Genomic DNA, 26814 nt, shown 5'->3' with positions numbered 1-26814 from the left:
CAATCTTCAGCAATAATTAATAATTAATAAAACAATACATAACTAAAAATGTCATAATACAATACATTAAAAAATAAATAATTTGATTAAGCCAATTTTTTTTTTACTATATAATACTTCATCCGTCTATCTGAAATTTGAACTTTTGTGCTACAAGACTCAAAATGCTTTTCTTATTTGGATTTCTAGTCCAAACCAACTAACATAACTCTACCTAAACATGATGGCTAACGAGAAATTTGAGTCAATATTGCAAGAGTGAGTCTCATGTGAGACCGTCTCACGGATCATAATTCGTGAGAGGGGTCGATCCTACCCATATTCACAATAAAAAGTAATACTTTTAGCATAAAAAGTAATACTTTTTCATGGATGACTCAAATAAGAGATTCGTCTCATAAATACGATCCGTTATATCGTCTCACACAAGTTTTTGACATATTACAAAAGTACTCCATACGGTCCAGATCCAGCCCATTTACACCATTAATTTATACTGCATAATTATTTAAAAGCGCATGTAATTGTCTATTCTCTGTCGAAGTCGTGTTTTAATGAAAACTAACATCACCATGATTCAAAAACTAGAATTTCACCAATTATAATACTCCAAATATAATATAGAAAAATCCAAAAACCGATGCTTATTTACAAAAAAATAGGCACGCCCCAAAAGTCAACCGTTATATTTTAAATTTTAATTATATATTTCTTTAAAAAACTAAAAAACATTTGTAACGCAAATTTCTTTATTTCGTAAAATCGCAAAAGAAATACCGATACAAATCGATTTTTTTTTAAAATTAAATGAAGTTTTGTGGATATAACTCTAAATGATCTCTTGATTGTTCTCTTCAATAACGATCTCTTGTAGAAATTGAATTTCTTGAGTATTTGATTTTCGTGGAGGGTGGTTTGTCACGCCCCGGAACGGGGGTTGGTTGACACCGGCGTTGCTCTCAAATTTACATTCGAAAACAACAAGCCTCAGAAGTACAGAATTTCAGAAACCAATCTTTTATTCATAATATGAAATATTCATGGTCTGATACAACTCGAATTACTAATGTTTTACAGCAGAAATGTAAAACAGACACAACATTACTACAGATGCAGCGGAAATACATCATAAATAAAACTGAGAATTAACAATCTTCTTCACCAGCCCCAGAACTGGATCTGCTCCTCTTCTTCCAGCCTTTCCTCATCTTTCTTATCTGATATATTTCGGTGGGTGAGTGATATGATTGTCACTCAGTAAGCGGGGGCGGGAATAACTCCCAGTTTTCGAAATCATTTTAATACAGGACAGTAATTCAAGAATATACAGAACTTTTACTTTCAGAACAAGAATCAGTATTCAGAAATCAGTAATCAGTAATCAGTATTCGGTATTCAGTAATCAGTAATCAGAAATTTATCAAGTAAGCACTGAGCACGTTCGTGAATTTCATGGCTAAACTGATATCAGTCCCCTATATGTTCTCTCCTCTAAGGGGTGAGGCCAGTAATCAGTAATCAGTAATGTTCAGAATATATATTCCTACCATTAGTTCACTAAGTTTCAGTGCTTCAAAATCAGATATCAGAAATCAAGAATATACTTTGCTTTAAAACAGAAATCATCAAACGGTTTTCAAGATATTTATACATAAGCCCACTTACTTGATTTGCTATAAAGTTTCGGTTGAAGTCTGCTGGAATTTAGCTGCTCTCGCTACTGGATTTTGCTGCTTGACAAAGGCACTATCTCTTAACTCGAAATTTAAGTGATACTCTCAAGATTTGTGTAACCCAATTCAGAGGTTTGAGAGTGTCATTTATAGGAAAATATTCTGACTGTTAGCTTCCCCTTTTAATGGCCATAATCTACCATTAACCACCTTTATTCCGTGATAAATGCTTCAGTTACAAGTCTAAGATGAATCAGTAACTGTCTGCTGGAATTCGCTCTTCTGCTGCTGAATTTTGTCTGCTGGAAAATGTCATCTTCTGAAATATGAGTTGCTGCTAGAATCGTTGGCTTCTGCTGAATTTGGCCAGCTGCTGCTACTGCTGGAATTGGCCAGCTGCTGCTACTGCTGGAACTTCAGGTTCTCACATCCCTCCCTCCTTATAAGAAGTTTCGTCCTCAAAACTTGGCTAAACATGATTTTCAAAGAGATAAGGATATTGTGCTCGCATCTTTTCTTCCAACTCCCAAGTGGCTTCTCTTTCGGTGTGGTTGGACCAATGTACTTTGACATATGGAATAGTTCGCCGTCTCAGTACTTGGTCTTTGAAATCCACAATTCGAATCGGAATTTCTTCATACTTCAGTTCTTCATTTAGATTGCTCTCAACCAGAAGTGGTCCAGCTTCCAGAATGTGACTTGGATCAGAAATATATCTCCTTAGCTGCGAAACGTGGAATACATTGTGAATTCTTGACATTTCGGGTGGAAGTGCTAATCTATAAGCAAGTGTTCCCACTTTCTCAAGAATTTCAAATGGCCCGACGTATCTGGGATTCAGTTTCCCAGCCTTATTGAATCGGATTACACCCTTCATGGGTGACACTTTTACATATGCCTTTTCTCCAACTTCAAATTCCACGGGTCGTCTCTTCAAGTCAGCCCAAATTTTCTGTCGATCTTGTGCAGCTTTTAATCTTTCTTTGATCAAAGCAACTTTATCCACTGTTTCTTGGATTAGTTCGGGTCCCACGATGGCTTTTTCCCCGACTTCATCCCAATATAGTGGTGATCGACATTTTCGTCCATACAAAGCTTCGTATGGTGCCATTCCAATACTACTGTGGTAACTATTATTGTATGCGAATTCGATCAAGGGCAGATGTTCGCTCCAATTACCACTGAAGTCTAGAGCACAAGCTCTCAGCATATCCTCAAGGGTTTGAATTGTTCTCTCTGTCTGGCCATCGGTCTGAGGGTGATAGGCCGTACTAAGAGTAACCTTTGTCCCCATAGCTTGTTGAAAGCTCTTCCAAAATCGAGATGTAAACCTAGGGTCTCTGTCTGATAGTATGCTAGCCGGTACTCCATGTAATCGCACGATCTCATTCATGTACAATGTGGCTAGCTTGTCCAAATTATAATTCATGCGGACAGGTAAGAAATGTGCAGATTTTGTGAGTCTATCCACGATTACCCATATTCCGTCATGACTTTGTCTCGACTTTGGTAAACCAACTACAAAATCCATGGAAATATGTTCCCATTTCCATTCCGGGATTTCTAATGGTTGAAGAAGTCCACCAGGTCTTTGGTGATCTGCCTTGACTTGCTGACACACGTGACACTTGGAAACAAATATTGCCACGTCTTTCTTCATTCCACTCCACCAAAAATTTTTCTTCAAATCTCTGTACATCTTGGTACTGCCCGGATGGACTGAAAATTTCGACTTATGTGCCTCAGACATTACTTCTTGTCGAAGATTATCGATGTCTGGTACGCACAATCGTCCTTTCATTCACAATGTTCCTTTGTTATCCGTCTCGAAATCTGGTGATTTCCCTTCTTTAGCTTGCTCTTTTAGTTTCACCAAAGCGGGATCTCTATCTTGACTCATCTTGATTGTCTCTCGAAGACATGGTTGTGCTGAAAGTGATGTCAGGATCACCTTACTCATATTCTTTCGACTTAAAGCATCTGCTACTTTGTTGGCTTTGCCTGGATGGTAGCTTATTGTCAAGTCATAATCTTTCATGAGTTCGATCCATCGTCTTTGTCTCATATTTAGTTCATTTTGAGTGAACAAATATTTGAGACTTTGGTGATCGGTGAAAATCTCACACTTGGCTCCATAAAGATAGTGTCTCCAAATCTTTAGTGCGAACACCACTGCAGCTAATTCAAGGTCATGTGTTGGGTAATTCTGTTCATACGGCTTCAACTGTCTTGACGCGTATGCAATCACCCTTCCCTCTTGCATGAGTACACATCCTAAACCTTCTTTGGATGCATCACTATAGACGGTGTAGTCCTTACCTTCCATAGGTAATACTAGCACTGGTGTGGATGTAAGCTTCTCCTTCAAGGCCTCGAAGCTTTGCTCACATTTTTCACTCCATTGAAACTTAGAGTTCTTCTGTGTGAGCTTGGTGAGAGGTATGACTATTGAGGAAAATCCTTCAACAAATTTTCGGTAATAGCCTGCTAGTCCCAAGAAGCTTCGTACTTCTGTCACATTCTTTGGTGTAGGCCAATCCGAGATTGCCTCCACTTTCTTAGGGTCCACAGATACTCCTGCTGCTGATATTATGTGTCCCAAGAATGCGACGCTCTCTAGCCAGAATTCGCATTTCTTGAACTTGGCGTATAGTTCCTTTTCTCTCAACTTCTGTAGGGTAAGACGAAGATGTTCTTTGTGGTCTTCTTCACTTGACGAATATACTAGAATATCGTCGATGAATACCACAACAAACTTGTCTAAAAATGGTTTAAACACTCTGTTCATGAGATCCATGAATACTGCCGGAGCGTTTGTTAATCCGAACGGCATCACTGTGAACTCATAGTGTCCATACCTTGTTCTGAAGGCTGTCTTCGGAATGTCGTCTGTCTTAACCTTGAGTTGGTGATAGCCTGACCTTAAGTCGAGCTTGGAAAAGACTGAAGCTCATTTGAGTTGGTCAAACAAGTCATCTATCCGTGGAAGCGGATACTTGTTTTTGATTGTGATCTTGTTCAGCTCTCTGTAATCGATACACATCATCATGCTTCCGTCCTTCTTCTTTACAAATAGGACAGGAGCTCCCCACGGAGATGCGCTTGGTCGGATTTGCTTCTTGTCCAACAACTCTTGAAGTTGCTCTTTGAGTTCTTTTAACTCTGCTGGAGCCATTCGGTATGGTGTTTTTGAGATTGGTGTAGCATTGGGCACTAGGTTAATCTCAAATTCCACTTCGCGATCAGGAAGTTCGCCAGGGAGTTCTTCTGGAAAGACATCTGGAAATTCTTGTACTACTGGAATCTCTTCAAGCGTGAGTGTGGTTTCTTTCTTTACCTCGCTTAGCATAGCTAGGTAAACTTCTTCTCCACTTTTCATGGCTGCCCAAGCTTGAGAAGCAGAAAGAAGAGTCTTTCGTTCTTTGGTCTTGCCATGAAATAAAAGTTTCTCTTGGTGTGGAGTTTGGATAGTTACCGTCTTTCCATGACAGTCTACTACGGCATGATTCTTGGCTAACCAATCCATTCCAAGAATTACGTCGAATTCCACCATGTTTAGTTGAATCAGGTTTGCCTTGAAATTCTGATCTTCTATGAGAACACCAATATTCCGATATAGAGTGCGAGTTTCTAAAATTCGATTGGCAGGAGTTGCTACTCTATATGGTTCTTCTAAGTTATCAGGCTTAGCTCCTAACCTCTTGGCAAATCTCTTAGACATGAATGAATGCGTAGCACCACAATCAAATAACACATAGGCAGGTATATTATCGATTAGAATGGTACCAGCTACGACATCATTCGAGTTGTCCGCCTCTTCTTGAGTGATAGCATAGACTCGAGCATTGGGCTTGTTCTCCTTTGGTTTATTTGGAGTTGTTCCACCTGCTGGATTATTCCTTGGATCTGGCATAGGACGTTGAGCAATGCGATGGTCCATCTTTCCACAATGGAAACAAGCTCCAGAATTCCTACGACATTCACCAGTGTGTGTGAATCCGCAAGTTTGGCACTTGACTCCTTCTTTGTTTGATTGAGAAGAAGTGGTTCCTTTGGATGGAGTACTGGTAAATTGGTTGCTCGAAAACCTAGGCCTCTTGAATTGCTGGCCCGATTGGTACTGGCTTGGCTGAGGACGTTTGAGTTTGTTCTCGCCTTCACGCCTCTTGATGTCATTCTCAGCCCTGATGGCGGCTCCCATCAATTCATCAAAACTATTGGGCTCGATAACGGCAAGGGAAGATTGAATACGGCTGTTCAATCCCTTCTTGAAGCGATGCATCTTCAAGGCCACGTCTCCCATTATGGTTGGGGAGTAAGTTCCCAATGAGTGGAACTTGGATGAATACTCCACCACTGTCATGTTTGGTTCTTGAACCAAGCTTTCAAATTCTGACAGCTTTCGCACTCGAACTGCTGTTGGAAAGTACTGCCTCAGGAATGCTTCTCGGAACCTTTGCCAAGTGATAGGTCCCGCCTCTATCATAGCTGGTGAGACTCCTTCCCACCATTTGGCAGCTTTATCCACAAGGAAAGGTGTAATCACCTCTACTCTGACCCTTTGGGGAACCTCAAGTAGTCGAAGATGGTTTTCTACCTCTTTCATCCAATTCTGTCCCACTTCTGGATCGGTGCTTCCATCGAAGTTAGGGACTCTTGCTCTTCGGAGAGCCTCATAGTGCTGCTTCGTTCCATTCTGAGCTGGAGGTGGTGGCGGTGGTTGATTAGCATTTGGGTTGACAAACCCTTGCAGCGTAGTTGCCACGATCGTGGCTATGGCCATCAAATCGGCCTGACTGAGGCCAACTGCTGGTGGTGGTTGAGGTGGTTGTTGTTGTTGTGCTTCCTCATCGTTGCGGTTATTGTTGCGGTTGCCGTAACGACGATTGCGATTGTTTCTAACTGGTCTTCCGTCCATTTCCTACAGTTATGAAAGTTCTAAGATTGATTGCAGAATAGAGACTAAACAAAAGAAACAAAATGTTTATGTAATTGCCCGAGAATTAAATATGAAACCAATTGATCGAAAGAGATTTTATTGATTTCCCAAGAAATTGCAATTACAACGAAATATCGAAATTGTTAACAAGAAGATAAATGGAACAAGTGTTATTACAAAGAAAACAACTACTGATAAACTAATCTACTACTTCTCCTAATCCCAAATCCATAAGATCCTCTCCAACTTCTTCTTCCTCTTCTGGTTCTTCTTCAGGTTCATCTTGGTTGGCTATTACTGTTTGTAGATGTTCAATATGACCATGCAGAACTGCATTCTGGTCGCTAATAACTTCAACAGTACTCTGCAACTCATGAATTTGAGCATCGGTCTGCTCACTATACTAATTATGCTGGTGCACAAGTTGGTGATTCTGATCCTTGAGTATTTGGATCTTGTCAACAAGTGTATCACGTAGCTCGATGAACTCTGCCACAGTCTCTTGGGATATTTCAAACTCCTCTTGAATCTTCCTATTCCTCTCTTCTGATTCATGCAGATAGTGAGCATAACGTTGAACATCACCCTCTAAGTGCTCTGCTCGACGCTCTAACTCATCTTTGTCCAACTTTAAACAGTAGTTATTCCCCTTGAGCTTTTCTAGTTTCCTTTCTAAGCTCTTAATATAGCTACTTTGGTCCGTCATATCCTACATCCAAAAGCATAAGGGTAAAGGTTCAGAAATGATCTCAAGAATATAGGTCGAGTTATAGACAAATACTGGAATGAATAGAGTCAGTAAGCCTATAACATTCAATAGCAGAAAAATAGCTCAAAAATTTTCGGTCTCAGAATGGCGTGAAAAATTTACTAAAAATCGTTCACATCAAGAATATGAATGGTACCAAGTTTGGTGCAAAAATACTAAGCCATTTGGAAATGAAAATTCCTCAAAGTTTCGAAAAGTTGGAAAATTTTACGGAAATGATGATATTACTATCTAAACGATGGATTTTGGGCTTCGTCGGTGGTGCTAGAACGATGAATGGTTCTAGGTTAGGTTCTCCTCGTCGAGAGCTTTCCAACGCCTACTTTTAATGGTAAAAATTCCTCCTGGATCAAAAGTTATGGCCGTTTGAAGATTGCGCGAAAAACACCTCAACTTCTATGCCATTTGCAAGGTCTACTACATTCCCTTGCTGGAATACACTGTCTACTGCAATTCTGATGCTACTGCAATCAGTCTGCTGCTTTTCCAGCATTGTCTGCTGCATTCCGAGTCTACTGACTCAGTCTTCTGCATTCAGATCTACTGATTTCCTTCTACTGGTTCTGGTTTCAGACTACTGGTCTTATCCTACTGTTTTCCGTCTACTGGTTTTGGCCTACTGAATTTTTTTTTTTTTTAAAACTCGTTTCAGTAGTCTATTACAGTAGCTTATTTTCAGTATTCTATTTTAGTAACCTTCAGAACTTATTCTCAGAAGTCTATAAGAACTTATTATTTCTAGTTCCTCCTCCCCAGATTATGAAACCCGGTTCTGCTCTGATACCACTTCAATGTCACGCCCCGGGACGGGGGTTAGTTGACACCGGCGTTGCTCTCAAATTTACATTCGAAAACAACAAGCCTCAGAAGTACAGAATTTCAGAAACCAATCTTTTATTCATAATATGAAATATTCATGGTCTGATACAACTCGAATTACTAATATTTTACAGCGGAAATGTAAAACAGACACAACATTACTACAGATGCAGCGGAAATACATCATAAATAAAACTGAGAATTAACAATCTTCTTCACCAACACCAGAACTGGATCTGCTCCTCTTCTTCCAGCCTTTCCTCATCTTTCTTATCTGATATATTTCGGTGGGTGAGTGATATGATTGTCACTCAGTAAGCGGGGGCGGGAATAACTCCCAGTTTTCGAAATCATTTTAATACAGGACAGTAATTCAAGAATATACAGAACTTTTACTTTCAGAACAGGAATCAGTATTCAGAAATCAGTAATCAGTATTCGGTATTCAGTAATCAATAATCAGAAATTTATCAAGTAAGCACTGAGCACGTTCGTGAATTTCATGGCTAAACTGATATCAGTCCCCTATATGTTCTCTCCTCTAAGGGGTGAGGCCAGTAATCAGTAATCAGTAATCAGTAATGTTCAGAATATATATTCCTACCATTAGTTCACTAAGTTTCAGTGCTTCAAAATCATATATCAGAAATCAAGAATATACTTTGCTTTAAAACAGAAATCATCAAACGGTTTTCAAGATATTTATACATAAGCCCACTTACTTGATTTGCTATAAAGTTTCGGTTGAAGTCTACTGGAATTTAGCTGCTCTCGCTACTGGATTTTGCTGCTTGACAAAGGCACTATCTCTTAACTCGAAATTTAAGTGATACTCTCAAGATTTGTGTAACTCAATTCAGAGGTTTGAGAGTGTCATTTATAGGCAAATATTTTGACTGTTAGCTTCCCCTTTTAATGGCCATAATCTGCCATTAACCACCTTTATTCCGTGATAAATGCTTCAGTTACAAGTCTAAGATGAATCAGTAACTGTCTGCTGGAATTCGCTCTTCTGCTGCTGAATTTTGTCTGCTGGAAAATGTCATCTTCTGAAATATGAGTTGCTGCTGGAATCGTTGGCTTCTGCTGAATTTGGCCAGCTGGTGCTACTGCTGGAATTGGCCAGCTGCTGCTACTGCTGGAACTTCAGGTTCTCACATGGTTTGTTTCTTCAATAACGTTAATTCAACGAGTGAAAACCTTGATATCGAATTAACCTTAAAAATTTGATAAGAACGTGATGAACGTCTTGAATTTTGCTTTGAATATGTTGATCTTCAATTTGATGAAGAACAAGATCCTTTTGAATTTGGATGAATTTGAGGAAGAACGCGATGAACGTCTTGAATCACGTCTTGAACTTCACTGATATTCTTAAGTTTGAAGAGATTGAGTTGAGAGAATTTATGTCTTGAATTCTTCTCTATTTTTTTGCCGTTACGTTTTTCTTGACCATCCCCCTCCCAATTTATAGTCAAAGGATGCAAATTCTTTTCATTTTCATTTGATAAAGTGTCGTAAATTGATTGGCCTCTCATGATTTATTTGGTGAATTCTTTCCATTAATCGTAATATTTGATTTCAAATACTAAAAATATTAGTATTTTTTTACATCTTATGCAAGATAGGATTTTAATACTAAAATGTTGGTATTTTCTTCTATTTAGTACAAGATTGTGATCTTGATTTAAAATCTTGATTTGCTCACAAAATATATATTAATTAACTATTTATTTTTTGTAGGAATCTAATATCCCAATAAATAGATTTTTTTTATATTTAATATTATTTTGTACTTGTCATAATTTCATGGTCAACAAATTTAATTATCTACAACATTATCTCGGTAACACATATATATTTAGAGAGTTTGAAAAAGAAAAAAACTTTATCCTAAAAAAAAATTATTTCATATGATATGGTTTAGTTTCAATATTAAATGATGATGTGACTGAACATTTGTTTACAATTATAATGTCCACAATGCATTAATTTTCCATATTTTAAGAAGTTGGTATTAATTGAAACTATTGTTTTCGTTCATTAATCCAAGGAATGGGCATAGCCTTTATTAATGGAAGCCTCTTTCAACTTCAATAAACTATTTTGATATTCCTGCTAGCCGCTAGGACCTACGTTATGTTGTGGAAAGTAAAATAAAAAATAATAATCTGGGGGACAAAATCAGTTGGTAACCAAGTTAGCTACCTCCAGAGAGTGGTCGAAATATGATGTTTGACCTTTATGATCTAAAATATATTCGAGCTGCAAACTCATAAAATAGTTTGATTCTCGTGAGCCACTGATCACCGCGTGTTTGATCTTATGTATATAATTACTGCGAACAAGATTATTGAGGACAATAATTATCTACGATGATAAAGCAATTCAAACATTGAACAATTTGAATCATAACATCGTCACCAATTATATTATCTAATAAAATGAAAAACACTCGACCCCATATGATTTATATCTATTATAGTAGATCATGAACGTGGGACATCACAGACATTCATTCGAGTTTAACTCTATTCAAGAAGATAGACCAACTGGATCCACCATTCAATACTAGACAAAGAAATTAATTAAAATCCAATAAAATTTTTAGGGAAGAGATCCAATTAAAACCCACTTAGTTTCTTATATTTTATTTAAATTTTTTTTTTCAAACTTTATACTTAAAATTCTTCCGAAGAAATCTGAGCCTCTGACCAGTTTGTTATCTAACAATACTGTATAAACTCCACTGTGTTTCTGCGGTATAATTAAGAAATGATAAGAACAATAAGAATTAACTGGCAGATAACGTAAAAATTTTTATTTTATTCTATATTATCATTTTTCTCCCTTTTTTTAAGGCATGAAAAGCTTGTTCCCACACTTGCATCGCCAAGCTTCTGGATAGTACTCTAATGGCCTAAACAACCCAGGATGAATGGGGACGTGCACCGGCTTACACGGCGAGCACCACCCACATTTTGATCTGCAAGTCGGCGGTGATGAGCCCAGACCAGCCAGTCGCCGCCGTGTCGTAATTACCGCCTCGGTCACCTCCTCTCTAATCTTCTTCCTCTCTCCAACACCTACATTATTGATACACAACATATCTGACTCTCTTTAATCTAGTATCTTTATCTTGAACTCCTGATATAAAAAAATTTAAGAATCGAAAGGATTTTCGTAATTTGACGTTCATGGAAATTTGAACTGAAAAGATTTTGGACGAGAATTAAGATTCATCGTGTACTTCAAGTTACATATATGTAGAGTACTTACTAATTAGATGAAGAGTTGGGTTGGAGCCAAGAGCTGGTATCGAGGCAAGTAGGAGAAAAGCTAGGGTGACCATGGTGGCAAAAGAAACGATATCCCTCCGATGGCGGCGGTGTTCGGTCATCTCGGATGCTAGCTATAGCTGATCGTAATGGGTCCGGAAACAATGGATTGCATATGCAAACGGGAGAGAAAGTTATATATGTCGTCGTTGAAAAGAAGAGGAAATCGATGAAGAAGATTCGGAAAAGTGTGTGGAAAGAATGAGCAAATTAATGGAGTTTGAGGTGATATTATTGGTGATAGTTGCGTGCAAGCGTGCGAGTCCAAGTCAAAGAGACATACTACATTAAAAGATGTGGGGTGTGCATGTCAATTTTTTCAAACAAAAGTGAGGAATTCTTAAAGGGTTTGTCTCAATTTGTTGTATGCTACCACCTTTCATTTGTACTATGTGGTTCTAAACTGCATGGTCGTGAAATGTCAGCTTTTTTTTTTACTCACACACAAATATATAAATAGACGTAAAAGTAAAGGAACCAGCCCCGTTGTAATTAGTTAAATTTCAGTCTCAGTGTAACAACGTTGTTTCTTTACTTTTTTTAATCGAATTTTGGTTATGACATGACGTTAAACACATCATCTACATGTTAGACAAGATATATCAGCAATATCTGAAACCACGTCAGCAATATTCAACGCAACATTAGTATTCCGATCACAAATATCGTGTTACGACTGCGGTTTTATTAATCAATGGACCAAAAATAGAACTAGGCTACTTTAACGATCGATCGCAAATACTAATGTTTATAAAGCGACTTGATCCCCAAAATAAGTTTGGGTAGAAATTTGGATTTTATCTTTTGTCGTCTTGTTTTATATTCACATGCCCACACGATCCTTTCTTGTAGAAAAATCTGGGATGGATTGCATAGTTGACTATGTTCTTTACTTTAAGGTTTACTGTAAGAAATTGAAGCGACTGTCATTTAATAAAGTTCTTTCCCTTTCCGTACTTTGGAGGTTGTATTGTCGTTCTGCTTGCTAAATTTCAACCGTTTCTTGTAACACTTCAAAGTGTAATAAATGATAGTAAAACGGTAAAATTCCCATTTATGGAAGAATTCAACTGTAAAAAATCAAGGCCTTGTTTTAACTCATATGAGTACGATGGCTCGTTGAATTTAGATTGTGTTTGGATCGATGATTTCGGATACTTGATTTTGAATTTTCTTTAACTTATTTGAATCAAATATCTATTTCCAAATCAAATTCATCTTTAATTCTTTTTTCGTTAATCATGGATCTAATTTGCCGGTGCGGGCCTGGTGACGAACCGGGCTGGGAGAGGTCTGGAAAATAGAGTCAGTGTAATCACAAGGCTTTAAATAAAGCTAGATTTAAAGTGAAAAAGGACTAAAAAGTTGGCATGATTTGCATATGAAATTGGGGCCTGCCTGTTGCCTGCAGGCCCGGGAAAAATTACGGTAAAATGCATTTTTTGTACATTGATTCGGGCCTGGAAATGAGAAATGGCAGACGTTTCATATACCCCACTAGAGACTGAAACCAACAGGGAAATACACAGTTTTGATGCTCCTTGTGCTCGATTATGTAATTAATAATTGGGCAAAAACTTGTGTGAGACGGTCTCACGAGTCGTATTTGTGAGACGGATATCTTATTTGGGTCACCCATGAAAAAGTATTACTTTTTATGTTAAGAGTATTACTTTTTATTGTGAATATGTGTAGGGTTGATCCGTCTCACAGATTATGATCCGTGAGACGGTCTCACATGAAACTCACTCTAATAATTGAGTGGATAGGAAAGTACAACTGTTGAGTTATAAAATATATGAAAATTTTCGTTTTTTCTATTATGTTTGTTATTAAATTTCAATTTTAATATGATATTTTTAGTTTTTTTCAAATTTAAATTTTTTCAATCAAGTGTGTTGATGTGACACTGTACATGTCAGCGCTACATCGCTGTCATGTTAGAGAAAAGACTAAAATGTCAAAAGCAAAGTTAATATACTAATACTATAATTTGACAATATAGATGATCAAAATCGTATAAAAACATATACATATATATATATATATGTATGTATATATGTATTTCTTAAATAAATTTTAATTAGAAACTTGCAGTATTTTGATTAATTAGATAGAATTTAAAAGGAAGAATAAATCAAAAGATAGAATATTAAGGGTGAATTTAATGCAGGAGATTTATTGATTTTTAATGACTTTTGTATATTTTAAAAGTGTAGATGTATTCAATTAAGACTTTTTCACACTCTATAGAAGTCTAGTGATATTCAAAATAGAATTTTAAAAACTATATAAAAGTCTATATGTATTCAAGTTTTTAATAGACTTTTAATAATTTCATGGAATTTATTAATATACAAACATTAGCCTAAGGTACAACTATAAATAGTCAAAAATCGCATTTGCTTCAACCCAAAGATTTTGAATTCAAAACAATGTTATAGATTAATCAATTGATGTGTTTTAAAAAATTTACAAACATGCATACAAACCCACATATATACACATGTAAGTATTAAATTATTTAACTTTTAAATAAGTAAATTTATTAATTAATATAAATATTGAAAAATTATTTCAAACTGAATATGTTATATATGCTAATTAGTTATTTGTTCAAAGAATAAAAGATAATATATTATAATTAAGTACAAAATTTATAAAATTCTATAAAAAAATTATTTTGAAACAATATCCAATGAAAGTGAAATAAAACTAACATGGAATCTCCTAATATTTATTTGCAATTTTAATTATTTATATTTATTTTTTTTATGATTTTGATATTTGTTATTATCAATTTTCAGTTTTAGTATGTTATAGTTTTTCTTTCTGACTTGAACTTGACATGACATTCACATATTCAATTTTGCGTTTGTTTTTCTATATAAAAAAAATTATTAAAACTATCAAAATAATTAAGAGATATAGGACCAAATCTGAATTTTAATAACATGTAAAATTACATTTGCAAAGAGATAAATAGCGCACATAATTGCAATCTTCCCTATTAGTTTGTTGAAGACTTTTTGGATTTGGTACAAATAGGCTTATTTGGGATGATATCTCGGAATTTTAAAAAAATATCATCGAAATTTCGGTATACTAAAACGTAGGTATGATATAAATTTCATACCGTTCTTACCAAAAAATTTGATACACCAGTGGCGGTATCAAGAATATGTCTCTTGTGAGATGGTCTCACGAATCTTTATCTATGAGACGGGTCAACTTTACCGATATTCACAATAAAAAGTAATATTTTTTTTATGGATGACCCAAATAAAGACATGTCTCACAAAATACGACCCGTGAAATCGTCTTACACAAGTTTTTGCCCGACATCAATATATTACTGTCTAAATCAATTTTTTTTTAAAAAAAAATTGGTAATACTCACATTGAAATATCGAAAATTTTAAATATCGTACCGAAATAGTGAAATGTTTTGAATGTCATGCTAATACCGAAATTGATATTATATTATAAATTTTGAAATATTTGAATTTTTTTCAGTATTTCGATATATACGGAAGTACCAAATTTTTTAATATCATACCGATATCGATATCGAAAAATTTAATATACCGTTAAATTTAATAAATGATGTATATTATGGTACCATAAATATGATATAGCGAAATGTTCACTATCCCACCCCCTAGATACAAAGATGGCATAACTTGGTTCCTCTGTTACGATAAATATGATATAGCGAAATGTTTGCTATATTTTAAAATGATTGATCTTTGTTGTTTAAGAGTCCCATATATCACTCGATCATTATTTTCCTTTAAAAATGTATTTTTTTATATGAATGTCCGAAGTTGCCTAAAATGAATGTCCTAAGGTGCCTAAACTATTAAAGAGATTAGATTGATTGCTATTTGGTATTTTGGCCTATTTTTCATAAATAGATATGAACTACCACGATTATTCATAATTGATAAAATCTATTAATGTTGATATGATGTCCATCTTGGTAAGCGTCACCTCAAAATGTCCGCAGAAATATATCTTGAAATGTCATATCGATCATCCTCTCACATATTGTTGCATAAAATGTTTAGACAATGTTCATACGAACATCTTGTCATGTCTGTTTGTTTTACGTTCCACAAAATGTTTCCGCAAAGATTTTATTTGAGACGGGGAAGTTTTTTGTTACAACCCGTACAAGATTTTAATAATTTATGTGCATCCTATCTCGAAATCTCAGAGTCCCAAATTGAAATGTGCCCACAAAAAACGATGATATTTCACCAAATACACCAGAAGAAGTTAAACAAATACATACCTCCCAAATCAATGGACGTGTCGACATCTCAAGCAAGCATAATTTAATCCATTAATCTCCAAGCTTCCATTGTCCTAGCTAGCTCTGAAACCCTGAATTCTCATGGCGCTGGAGGTCATCAGTCCCAAGTTTCCAATTTCATTATTGTCCACCAACTTCAATTCTTCTCAGTTTTAATGATTAATTTTAATATTAATTGTATGAATTAATATATGTGTGTATATGAACGAGCAGGCATGGTTTATGCAAGAAGATGAAGAAGATCAAAGGCTTCCACACCAGAAAAACCCACCCGAATACGTCTCAATGGATCACTTGGCGGGTCTTGGAGTTCTCTACTGGAAACTGGACCCGAATAAATACGAGAATGACCCGGCATTAGACAGGATCAGACAAGAGAGAGGATACAGTTACATGGTATAATTATATAATTTCCATTTCTTTCTGAATAAAAATTTCAGCACCATCCTTTTTTTTTTTTTTTCAATTTTGATATTTTACGTCTACGTATACATTGTCATATCAGTAAATTCTTGATGATGAGAAAACTAAATTGCAAAAATTTGAAAGAGGCCAGACTAAAACATTGTTCTGATAACATATATAACTAAAATTACAAAGAGACAAATACACGACGACAAAATTTAGAGTTTCTCGTGATTTCTACACAACAGGTTATGTGTTTTCTGCAAATGAGAATGGAATGAATAAAAAAAGTCAAATAATTTAATATAATTGAGCGATTTTCGCAATTTACCCCTCAATTTTAATCTCTTATTTAGGACTTGCTGGACTTGTGCCCTGAAAAGGTAGAAAACTATGACCACAAGCTGAAGAATTTTTTCACGGAGCACATACATGCGGACGAGGAAATACGATACTGTCTTGAAGGGACTGGGTACTTCGATGTCCGGGACAAGTCGGATAAATGGATCCGGGTATGGATCAAACCCGGTGACCTCATCGTGTTGCCTGCAGGAATTTACCATCGATTTACCCTCGACAATGACAACTATATCAAGGTTTGTATGCCCTTATGAATATTTTTGTAAAACGAGAACGGATATATGGACGTTCTGTTAGATTATTCTAGACATATGTAATACAATGTTTTTTATGTTGCGAAATGTGTATATCATTTAATTTTTTTTGCAGTTGATGAGGTTGTTCGTCGGAGAACCGGTGTGGACACCGTTCAACCGTCCGCAAGAGGATCATCCGGCGAGGAAGAAGTATGTCACCAACATTATACAAAACATTGTTGCACCACTTGAAGCATATATAAAAATATAATTATTTTTTGTTCAAAAAAAAAAAAATTATATGATCATCACTATATGTTGTGGCATGAGATTAGAATTTTCTATAAAATTTGTATAATACTCGATTTGTGAGATATCTTCAATAAATCTTCGGTTTGTTGAGTATGTAATATGTTTCCCCTCTTTTTTACGCATCGAGATTCTTATTTTAAATAATTAAGTTTATTATATTTTTGTGATGAAATTGAAGATGTAGAAAATATAGAAAAATTTAAACGATTGGGAAAAAACATTATTTAATTGTCAAATAATACTGGAAAATCGATATGGGATTCATATTAAAATAAAGATAAAATTAAACAGATTTGATTTTGCTTATTGATTAACTCGAAATATAGAAAAATTTAAACGATTGGGAAAAAACATTATTTAATTGTCAAATAATACTGGAAAATCGATATGGGATTCATATTAAAATAAAGATAAAATTAAACAGATTTGATTTTGCTTATTGATTAACTCGACTGTTTCATTGGGTATTATGATTTTTATTTTTGTCGGAGAAATTGTTATTTTGGAGACGGCGTCATTTTGGCGCATGGGTTGGAGATGCTCTTAGTATGAAGCTCTACGCTATAATAAATATAAATAAATAAAATTGTGTTTGATTGATAATTATAATTTTTGGTTTAATGGTAAATACTTGATTTAAAAACTAGGGGAACAAATTTCGAAGTATTGATAAACTACACATTTTTTTGATGGCAAGAATTTGTGTGAGACTGTCTCACGGGTCGTATTTGTGAGACGGATCTCTTATTTGAGTCATCCATGAAAAAGTATTACTTTTTATGTTACGAGTATTACTTTTTTATTATGAATATCAGTAGGGTTGACCCGCCTCACAGATTATGATTCGTGAGACGGTCTCACATGAAACCCACTCTTTTTTGATATATTTGGAGATGAGGTTTACACAATCTCAAGCTTGAAACAACAGTCTACGCATGTGATTGTAGGACCTTCTCATTTTGAAAAGGCGACAGCCGGCCTCTGTTTGCATATGCAAAGCTGAATGCTATATTCGAGATTAAATGAATTTAGAACCACTATATTTATTTTACAAAAAATTTCAAAAGAAATTTCTGAATAAGAGGTTGGATTAGGAAATATAAATGAATCGAGCTAACTCATAAATCTATCAAATTGACTTCACTTGATCAAGTTTCAACTATTTTGAGCTTGAACTCGACGTCAGTCGTCGTATGTTTTCGAACTGATCCAGTCGTCCATAAGAAAAATTTGGACTATATAGCTTTTTTAAATGTTTTTCAAAATACAATTTCCCATATGTATTTTTTGAACAAAATCAATTTTGTGTTTATAAAGGGAAAAAAAGGTTTTATTATTTTAAAATAGAAAATATTATATTTTTCAATTTTGATTTTTAACTAAACGCGCTCGTAAGCTGTGAGCCGAGCTTAAGATTATTATAGAAATTGGTAAATAGAAAAAAAAAAATTATTAATATTATTATCATTATTATTCATACATAGCATCAATCGAGACACACACTAGTATTTTAGGACACATGTACTTCTGTATGTAAAATAGTTAATAAACATAAATGCATATACTTCTAAATTTAATTAAAGAAAATTATTACCTAAAAATTATAAAAATATAAACAAAAATTGATTAGATGGTGTATAATTTTCTTATATGGTGTGTGTTTAGGGACCTCAATCGCCGTTATTTATAGACGCTTCTCACATCATCGACTAGTGTATCGGGAGCCGAGAGTCAAAAAAAGAACTGTGCACACATCTCAATTTTCTAAAGTTGAAGTTGCGTACGCATGTTTTGTCAAAAATTGTAGGCAATGGCCGTCACCATTTCCTACACGTCTGTTCTTCTGATATGTGTCACATTTTCTTACACGTAGTAGTTTAAGAATGTTCATGGTATAAGTAGTAGTAGCTTGTGCATCTGTTTTGACAAGGATTTCTTTCCCCTTGCCGAAAACAACTGATTCTCCTAACCCCTTCTTTTTCCTCTGTTCTCTAAGACCCTCTTCTTGTTGTGTCCCATAAAAACAGAGAGACTCAAACAACTCTAATACGATTCATTCGTAGGCATACCAACCACACGTTGTTTCATTAAATTTGTAGTGTTTGGCCTAGAAGTTAATTGAAGATTTGGCCAAATCAATGGATTGTCCCGAAGCCATTAATAGCAAAATGGCATGTCCCTAATAGTTTCACAATTAGATGGTGACGTCTTTCCAAAAAAATATTGTATCATCAACAAAAATAAATGATAGATATGGGGAGCAGCAAGAATACATTTGATCTCATGTGAAGCCCGCTTTAGAATAGCATACAGTCCTTGACACAATAAGGAAAAATATGCTGAAAGCGCACAACATCGCCGGAGCCCCTTCGAAGGCCTTGTGTTCCCTCGGCGGACTCCGTTGATCAAGAAAAGAGAGTTGTTTGGTGCCCAAATAATCCATTTCAGTTGGAAAATCCCAATTTAGTCATTTTTAAAGCAAATCCTGAAGTCCAAGAAACAAAAATAGTCTCAAGCTCGTAAGATATATGGCAAGCCCAATGTTTTAAGAATAGTCTAGATGAATCAATTTGTTTAATCGGTTACAACAGATTTGCTTCCGACATCTTGAATGTTGGATTTGTATATAATAAATGCAAATATTTGGGTAGTTATGGGAAATCATGTCACCGTTCCGAGTTCAGGCTCGCGCCTGCATGACTGTACAATGAGCCCCTATAACAACTACATCGTATTCGTCCTCGCTTTACGAAAATGATTAACTCAAGTTGTTATAAAAGTCCATTGTAGCCCTTTGTAAACTCATTTTAAATTTTTAATTTTTCAGATGTGGGACAAGGGTATCACAATCACCCTTCCTTCAGAACGCGACATCCCCGTCGCGGCCTGACCACTCGATCCACCCAGCACCGAGAATCTAGAGATGGCTCCTACAGGTTCAAGAGGTGGCTCCCGTCATGTAGCACTTTGCCCCCGCAGGTTCAAGAGGTGGCTTCCATGCACGTAGCACTTTGCCCCGCATAGCACCTATTTATCGGTGTTCCATGCCGGCGACCGGTTCTGATACTATTCATGTCACGCACCGAGCCCAGGCCCGCGCCTGCGTGACTGCACAATGGGCCCTTATAGCAACTACTTCGTATCCGTCCTCGCTTTACGAAAATGATTAACCCAAGTTGCTATAGAAGCTCATTATAGTCTTTTATAAACTCATTTTAAATCTTTAATTTTTCAGATGTGGAACAAGAGTATCACAAATCAGACCGCAGAAAAATCAATCAAATTAAACATAAATTCTCATTTCCACTAATTCACATTACGTAATTGAATTTTTAATCGTTTTAGTCAATGACCAAAACACCCCCACAATTCAATTAACCTGGACATACGATGTTTAACACAGAGGGATAGTTTAGTCCCTTGAACTATGATATCCCCCGGTGTTTCTTCACTCACACACAAATCGATTCACGCTTAAAAATAAATAAAACAAAAAAAATCGATTCACGCTAACAGTCGTTCCGTGAAACAAAGGAAATGGGTTCCCTCAGCAAGGTTTTGTGATTCTCCAGCTTCTAGCTCTTTGATTTTCGGGATTTGATTTCGTTTTCGTGGTTGGTCGGAAGCTTGATTGATCTCAGTGTTTTTCTATTGGATCTGTTCTGTGTGATTTTTTTGTCATTGAACGTTTTTTATGGAATTATTTGTTTGTGAGTTGAATATTTTGCGTAAAGGTTGGATTTTTTTCCCCGGAGAAAAATATTTTCGCTGGTGTCGTTCATGGATCGGCCATGGCTTGAAATTTTGAGTTGATAACCAGGTGAACATATAATTTTCACGGGGGTTGAGAATTTTTTGCTTACGGTACCTAAGAAAATGAAGAAGTTAGGAGGGCGAAATAAAATTTACAGAGGTCATCAGTAAATAATTCTTAAGAACTTTAGAATTTTATAATTTATTACAATTATGAGCATGGTTATACTTGTAGCCTATGTTACGATTTGTTTGAATAAGCTTGGCCTGGAAAGAACGTATGAATTCTGTTGTTTATTCGTATATGGTGTGATGACTTTCTTGAAATATATCGGTTCTGTAGATTGTAATCTCTGACTTAGTTCTACTTCTGCAATTGAATTATTAATTTGGCAAGTGGGAGTAGGGAGGACTTTTGTATTCCGATGATTCTTGTGGAGTTCATTGGTTCAAAGAATGCTGAATCAAGGTCTCCAGGCAACACGGAACACATTTATGGGTCCTTGGAACGGGCTAAAACTTGTACCTCGGCTCTTAGCATGATTACTAGAAATTTCTTTTGACTAACTTGGCACCTAAGTCATAATAATATCTCCCACAAGACTTTGAAGCATATCCCCTAAGGCACAATTTTCAGTAGAAACATTTGAAAATTTTGATCCTTACTCTAACCAGGCATGATTGTAAGGAGTGGGATAGTGTTCTGCCGCCATCACAAGATTTCAGACAACCTCTTAGTCGAAAATGAAATGACATACTTTCCCCTTCACTATAAAATGGAATGAATAAGATTATCGCATAGCTAAGAGTGGTTAGATTCTTAAGTAATTTTCCCTGCTTGAAAGTTGAAAGGTGGATTCCCTTGAGAGTTCGTTTGCTGAGAGCATCCTAGGTTCTAAGGTCCTAGCTTCATATCTCAAGCATTATATACTGATTGTCAGCCTGTTAGCTAACCTCAGAGGACTTTAGTCACCCAGCGACAACGTAGCTTCTACGTTAGGGCTAGGTAATTATTTTGTTCTTATGTTATGTCATCATTGATCTCTTCTCTTTCACTATATTCCTCGCCGTCTTCGTGGAAATCATTGAAATCATATTTATTCCTTGGCTATTAACCGTGTCGTCTGGATTTCAGCCGAGCCATTTGGAAATGACCCAAATCTCTGCAGGAGATGCATTGAAAGGCAACTTGGACGAGAAGGTTGCATGGAAATTGAGGGTTAAGGGGTTGTGGGCAGTCGAATTCCCGTAGATGGTTTTGTGTTAGGTTTGAAAATGTTGTCCTGGACTAGGAGTGGTCGTGGCACTAAATGTAAAATTGCAGTTGATGCTGGAGATTGGAGCATGTACACCTACATTGATTCAGAGAAAGGAAATTCGTGTGAATTCTTTCTAGGCCAACAAGGTTCATTGATGGGTATATTACGGACAGAATCTTGCCAAATCAAAGAGGTTTAGAATGTTCTGAAGCTATTGTCGGATGCTGCGGTAAATCGAAAAATTGATTGTCCTCGGTTTTGGTGATCTCATTTCTTGTAAGCAAACGAACAAACCTCTGTGGCATATTCACCGTCCTGTTAGCTTTACATAAATTTTGGAATATCGGCATACAGTCCACACTGAATTAAATGGGAGGTTTTGAGTTGTTGCTACCAAGTGGCAGCGCAGCCTTTGAGACGTGTAGCAACTATAGGCTCACATTTGTTATTGGGTATCCTTTATATTCCAATGCTTCTTCTGGTCAAAGGTTCCATGGAATTTAGGAATTTTTAGTTGTCCCACATCGGTTGGATAAAATTTATAAAAGTTGTATATGTGGATTTGGACAATCTTCCCTTTAGAGTTGAGGTAGGTGTAAATCCAAATCTTAACATGTATAAGAGCTCAAATTCCACCGTTATATATTGGACTGTCTGTAGATAAACAAATTAAACTATTTGTTCTACTCATAGTTGGGTCACTTGTAAACTTCACGTTCCAGATGTTAATTCCTGAGCGTTGTAAACTTCACGTTCCAGATGTTAATTCCTGAGCATGAGGGAGGTGTGTTAGTTGTCCACATCGGTTGGATAAAATCTGTGCATATATGGTGTGTTAGTTGTCTCACATCGGTTTGATAAAATCTGTAAGAACATATATGGAATTGGACCATCCTTCCCTTGGAGCTAGCTTTTGGAGTTGAGTTATGTCGAAATCTCAATTTTAACATAGATATAAAATTTATTACCCAATTCCTAATATTGGCCGGCCAAGCAACCTTTGGACGCTGTGACATGTGCCCCACGACAAAGAGGGTATTTGTGTTGCAAGGGAATTAATGTGTTCTTTGCCATGACTTTGTATTTACCATCAAAATCAAATTCTTCTGGGTTTGTGGTAGGGATGTTTAACGGGATTGATCAACCCGAAACAGTTCGGAACTGCCCTGTTAAGTTTCTTGGAACCAGATCTAGATCTGGTTGGATTTTTTTCAGTAAAAAGGGGGGAGGGTGGTTTGGGCAACGGCTGCCCATATGTAGGGCTCCTGGAATCGGAACCACGGAACCCTTAGTTGAGGGATGGTTTGTGGTACTGCTTGCTGTATGTAGTTGACATATTTGTTGACAGAGTACTTCGTTTACATTGGCAGTAGGACCGGTGTCGTGTCGATGGTGTCAAGCAATGGTGTTGGTTGTGACACTAATTAACAAAGGGAGGGATCCCATTGATACTTGTAGAATAGCTGGACAATATGAAAAAATAATTGACTTATCTTCTTATGCTTAAAGAATGTTTAAATTAGCAAATGAAGGGGAGAAATTCTTTGATAATTTATATTACGTAAACTACTCAAACACAACCTAGACTAACTAGATATCTAATTAAAGGAGATACTTTCAGAAAAACAAACGTTAGTGTGTTTGGTGAAGCATTTACCTAAAACGACCTCGTTACTTTGAACTTCCGATCCTATTTTAAAATATAAAGATTAATATTTTTTGAAATTATTTAAATTAATTTACCATTCATAATATATATATTTTCTAATATGTATGTTTTTAATAATAATTTTTCTTTAATTTAGTTTAGATATTAAAAGATAAAAATATGAATTAAAGTTTATGAATTAATATTTTATCAACAATTTGACGCACAACTTGTGTACTGAAATACTAGATTATAAAGAAGGGTCTAATCTGAATAAGATACTTTTCGAAATTCTAACACCTAAAAATAAAAAGGCTACTAAAATTATAATATAAATTTGGAGAAAATGAACGTATAGTTTTCGGTTTGGCAACTGCTAAATCAGTGCTACAGCTCTGAAACATGTCTGGTAAAAAGAGACCTGCTATATGTAAGCCGAGACAATGCAAAACCATTAAGATTGCAGGAATTCTAAACTGTATATCATCATCAGATTTCCTCTGTTGATTTACTTGTTATTCCTGTTGTGGGCACCAAATCGTTGTGGTATTTGTAGTGTCAATATGAATGAATTTGCCAATGGGGATATTGTTAAATTTTCCAACATTTAATGGGACACTTGATCTTCCTTTGCATAGTTTTGTTTAATTTGGTGTCCATCACTGAGATACAATCCAAAATGAAATTCATCGCTGACAAATTTTTTTACATGCAGGATGACAGGTCGGAAGTTATTCAGGCATGGTACATGGATGACAGCGATCAAGATCAGAGACTTCCCCATCACCGCGAGCCTAAAGAATTTCTCTCATTTGAGAAGCTTGATGGTACATCTGAGTCTTAGAAGTTGTGTTATGTTTGCTCTAACTCCTTATTTTGTTGGTTATGATCTGAACTTAGAGATACTTGGTGTAAAGCATGTGGTGCTACCTGTCTCCCAAATGGCTCGAGAGACTACTTTGTTTGATTGATAATGTCCGGGACTAATGCATTTTTTTTGTAAAGAAAAACCTAATGAATGTTATTTACGTTCCCTTTAAGATAAGCAATTAATTTCGTTCTTCCCTATCGATGTGGGCCATTGAACGGGTTATTCATTATTCTCAGTTTTGTGCCTCTGATTTGAACCTTGTTGCAATTATTTTAGAGCTTGGAGTGCTCAGTTGGAGGTTAGATGCTGACAATTACGAAACTGATCCAGAGTTGAAGAAAATTCGTGAAGCCCGTGGATATTCCTACATGGTATGGAAATATGTCAAGTAATAAGACATTATTGTCATATGCAGGTTTTTACAGATCGCCCAAAACAGTTTATTTCTTTGTAGTAAACATTATTTTGTGTTTGGATAAAACGATATGAATTCGGTGTAGGGTTGTCAAGTTCGGAATAATTATCAATACAAGAGTTTGAATTGAGAGAGAGTGAATTTGAAATTCACCTCAATCAAGAGCATTTGAATAATTTATATATTTAAAATCACGGATTTAAAATTTTTTTATTTCAGATTATTCAATTCACATACCCTCTTGATATATGTGAAGTTATTATCTTCTTCAGGACTTTTGCGAGGTTTGCCCAGAAAAACTTCACAACTATGAGAAGAAGATCAAGAACTTCTATGAAGAACATCTTCACACAGATGAAGAGATCCGCTACTGTGTTGCAGGGAGCGGTAGTTTCACGTGACTAACTTGACTTGATGATTCTTCTGTTCTTTTCAAAGATCTTTGAAGCTATACGGTTTTATGTTTTTGTGAAGGTTATTTTGATGTTCGTGATCATGATGAAGCTTGGATCCGCATTTGGGTGAAGAAAGGGGCGATGATTGTCCTGCCAGCTGGTATTTATCATCGTTTCACCCTTGACTCGGACAACTATATCAAGGTAGGCACCACCATTAAAATTATCAGTAAATACGGGCATTTGTGTTAATCTTCCAGCTTTTGTTCTTGTTATTCAAGATTTGCGTCTTTTGACCGTAAATTGTCACATACAGGCAATGCGGCTCTTTGTTGGTGATCCCATTTGGACCCCATTTAATCGTCCTCATGATCATCTACCTGCAAGGTATCTCAATACTAAAACTCATCTGCTTCCTGCAAATACCCCAACTCCTACGTCGGCCATTAAAAATTCTTACATTTGAGATCTAACACCACAATGTTGTCTCCTGCAGGAAACAATATGTTGAATCTTTCGTGCAGAAGAAAAATGCTGGACAAACAGTTGATGCTGCAGCTTAAAGTACATCTAGATGATGATAGAATTCAGCCGACTGTCGCCACCACCGGTTTGGACTTGTGGTTTTCATGTAATATAATCCCCTGACTAATAATGAACCTGAGATCTTGCAATAGACTGTTTGATCAAGGTTTGCGTGTGTATTTTCGAGCCTGTTTACGTTAAATGTAGCGAACGTGCTGGTTTATATATGTTATATTGACATTTCTGCGTGTCTGTTTGGCTTCAAGACGGATTCCCATCCATATCTGAGGTATCCTTTTCTCTGAAATTTATCTTCTTCCCAACCACAACCTAAACCGTAATCCCTCAGCGCGCACATACGCAATTGATGTATGAATAGGTCTTTTATGAGACAGTCTCACGAATCTTTATCTGTGAGACGGGTCAATCCTACCAATCAGGGGCGGAGCCAGAAATATGGTTCTGCCCGGGCTAAAATTTTAAATTCTAAAATCATCTAATATTTTAAATTGATCTATCCGGGCTACTATTATATTATTCCAAAATTTATACAAAATGTACATATAAACTTTTTTAAAAAAAAATCGGGCTACCCTGGCGTACCTCCGCCCCTGCTATCAATATTCACAATAAAAAGTAATACTTTTAGCATAAAAAATAATATTTTTTCATGGATGATCTAAATAAGAGATCCGTCTCACAAAATACGATCCGTCAGATCGTATCATACAAATTTTTGCCTTGACGTTTTATCTACATTGGACATCTTTTTCTCGTTA

The 26814-nt window shown here is 35.9% G+C and overlaps 3 protein-coding genes across 3 annotated transcripts; 2 read left to right on the top strand and 1 right to left on the bottom strand.

The window, feature by feature from the left end:
• Nucleotides 1-10917: 10917 nt before the first annotated feature.
• Nucleotides 10918-11804, bottom strand: LOC140828579 (EPIDERMAL PATTERNING FACTOR-like protein 4). The gene is made up of 2 exons (XM_073191518.1): nt 11480-11804; nt 10918-11286 (listed from the first exon to the last, which is right to left on the bottom strand). The coding sequence occupies exons 1-2, from the start codon at nt 11598-11600 to the stop codon at nt 11057-11059; spliced, it is 351 nt and encodes a 116-aa protein (XP_073047619.1). The 5' UTR covers nt 11601-11804; the 3' UTR covers nt 10918-11056.
• A 3979-nt stretch (nt 11805-15783) lies between these two features.
• Nucleotides 15784-17265, top strand: LOC140828577 (acireductone dioxygenase 1-like). The gene is made up of 4 exons (XM_073191517.1): nt 15784-15949; nt 16070-16252; nt 16618-16857; nt 16991-17265. The coding sequence occupies exons 1-4, from the start codon at nt 15938-15940 to the stop codon at nt 17126-17128; spliced, it is 573 nt and encodes a 190-aa protein (XP_073047618.1). The 5' UTR covers nt 15784-15937; the 3' UTR covers nt 17129-17265.
• A 3297-nt stretch (nt 17266-20562) lies between these two features.
• LOC140827899 (acireductone dioxygenase 2-like) lies at nt 20563-26279 on the top strand. The gene is made up of 7 exons (XM_073190838.1): nt 20563-20724; nt 24545-24656; nt 24977-25071; nt 25388-25502; nt 25590-25714; nt 25827-25897; nt 26007-26279. The coding sequence occupies exons 1-7, from the start codon at nt 20707-20709 to the stop codon at nt 26071-26073; spliced, it is 603 nt and encodes a 200-aa protein (XP_073046939.1). The 5' UTR covers nt 20563-20706; the 3' UTR covers nt 26074-26279.
• The last annotated feature ends 535 nt before the right edge of the window (nt 26280-26814 follow it).

Source organism: Primulina eburnea, chromosome 3, assembly GCF_022965805.1.
Source record: "Primulina eburnea isolate SZY01 chromosome 3, ASM2296580v1, whole genome shotgun sequence".
Classification (NCBI taxonomy): domain Eukaryota; kingdom Viridiplantae; phylum Streptophyta; class Magnoliopsida; order Lamiales; family Gesneriaceae; genus Primulina; species Primulina eburnea.
This window is presented reverse-complemented; position numbering and strand designations above follow the sequence as displayed.

Excerpts from the sequence above, each read along its gene's own strand:
- LOC140828577 (XM_073191517.1), top strand. Across the intron at positions 16,253-16,617 it reads AGAGAGGATACAGTTACATG|GACTTGCTGGACTTGTGCCC; the intron begins GTATAATTATAT and ends TCTCTTATTTAG. Across the intron at positions 16,858-16,990 it reads ACAATGACAACTATATCAAG|TTGATGAGGTTGTTCGTCGG; the intron begins GTTTGTATGCCC and ends TTTTTTTTGCAG.
- LOC140827899 (XM_073190838.1), top strand. Across the intron at positions 25,715-25,826 it reads ACTCGGACAACTATATCAAG|GCAATGCGGCTCTTTGTTGG; the intron begins GTAGGCACCACC and ends TGTCACATACAG. Across the intron at positions 25,898-26,006 it reads CATGATCATCTACCTGCAAG|GAAACAATATGTTGAATCTT; the intron begins GTATCTCAATAC and ends TGTCTCCTGCAG.
- LOC140828579 (XM_073191518.1), bottom strand. The coding sequence starts at position 11,600 with ATGACCGAACACCGCCGCCATCGGAGGGATATCGTTTCTTTTGCCACC. Across the intron at positions 11,287-11,479 it reads CCCAACTCTTCATCTAATTA|GTGTTGGAGAGAGGAAGAAG; the intron begins GTAAGTACTCTA and ends TCAATAATGTAG.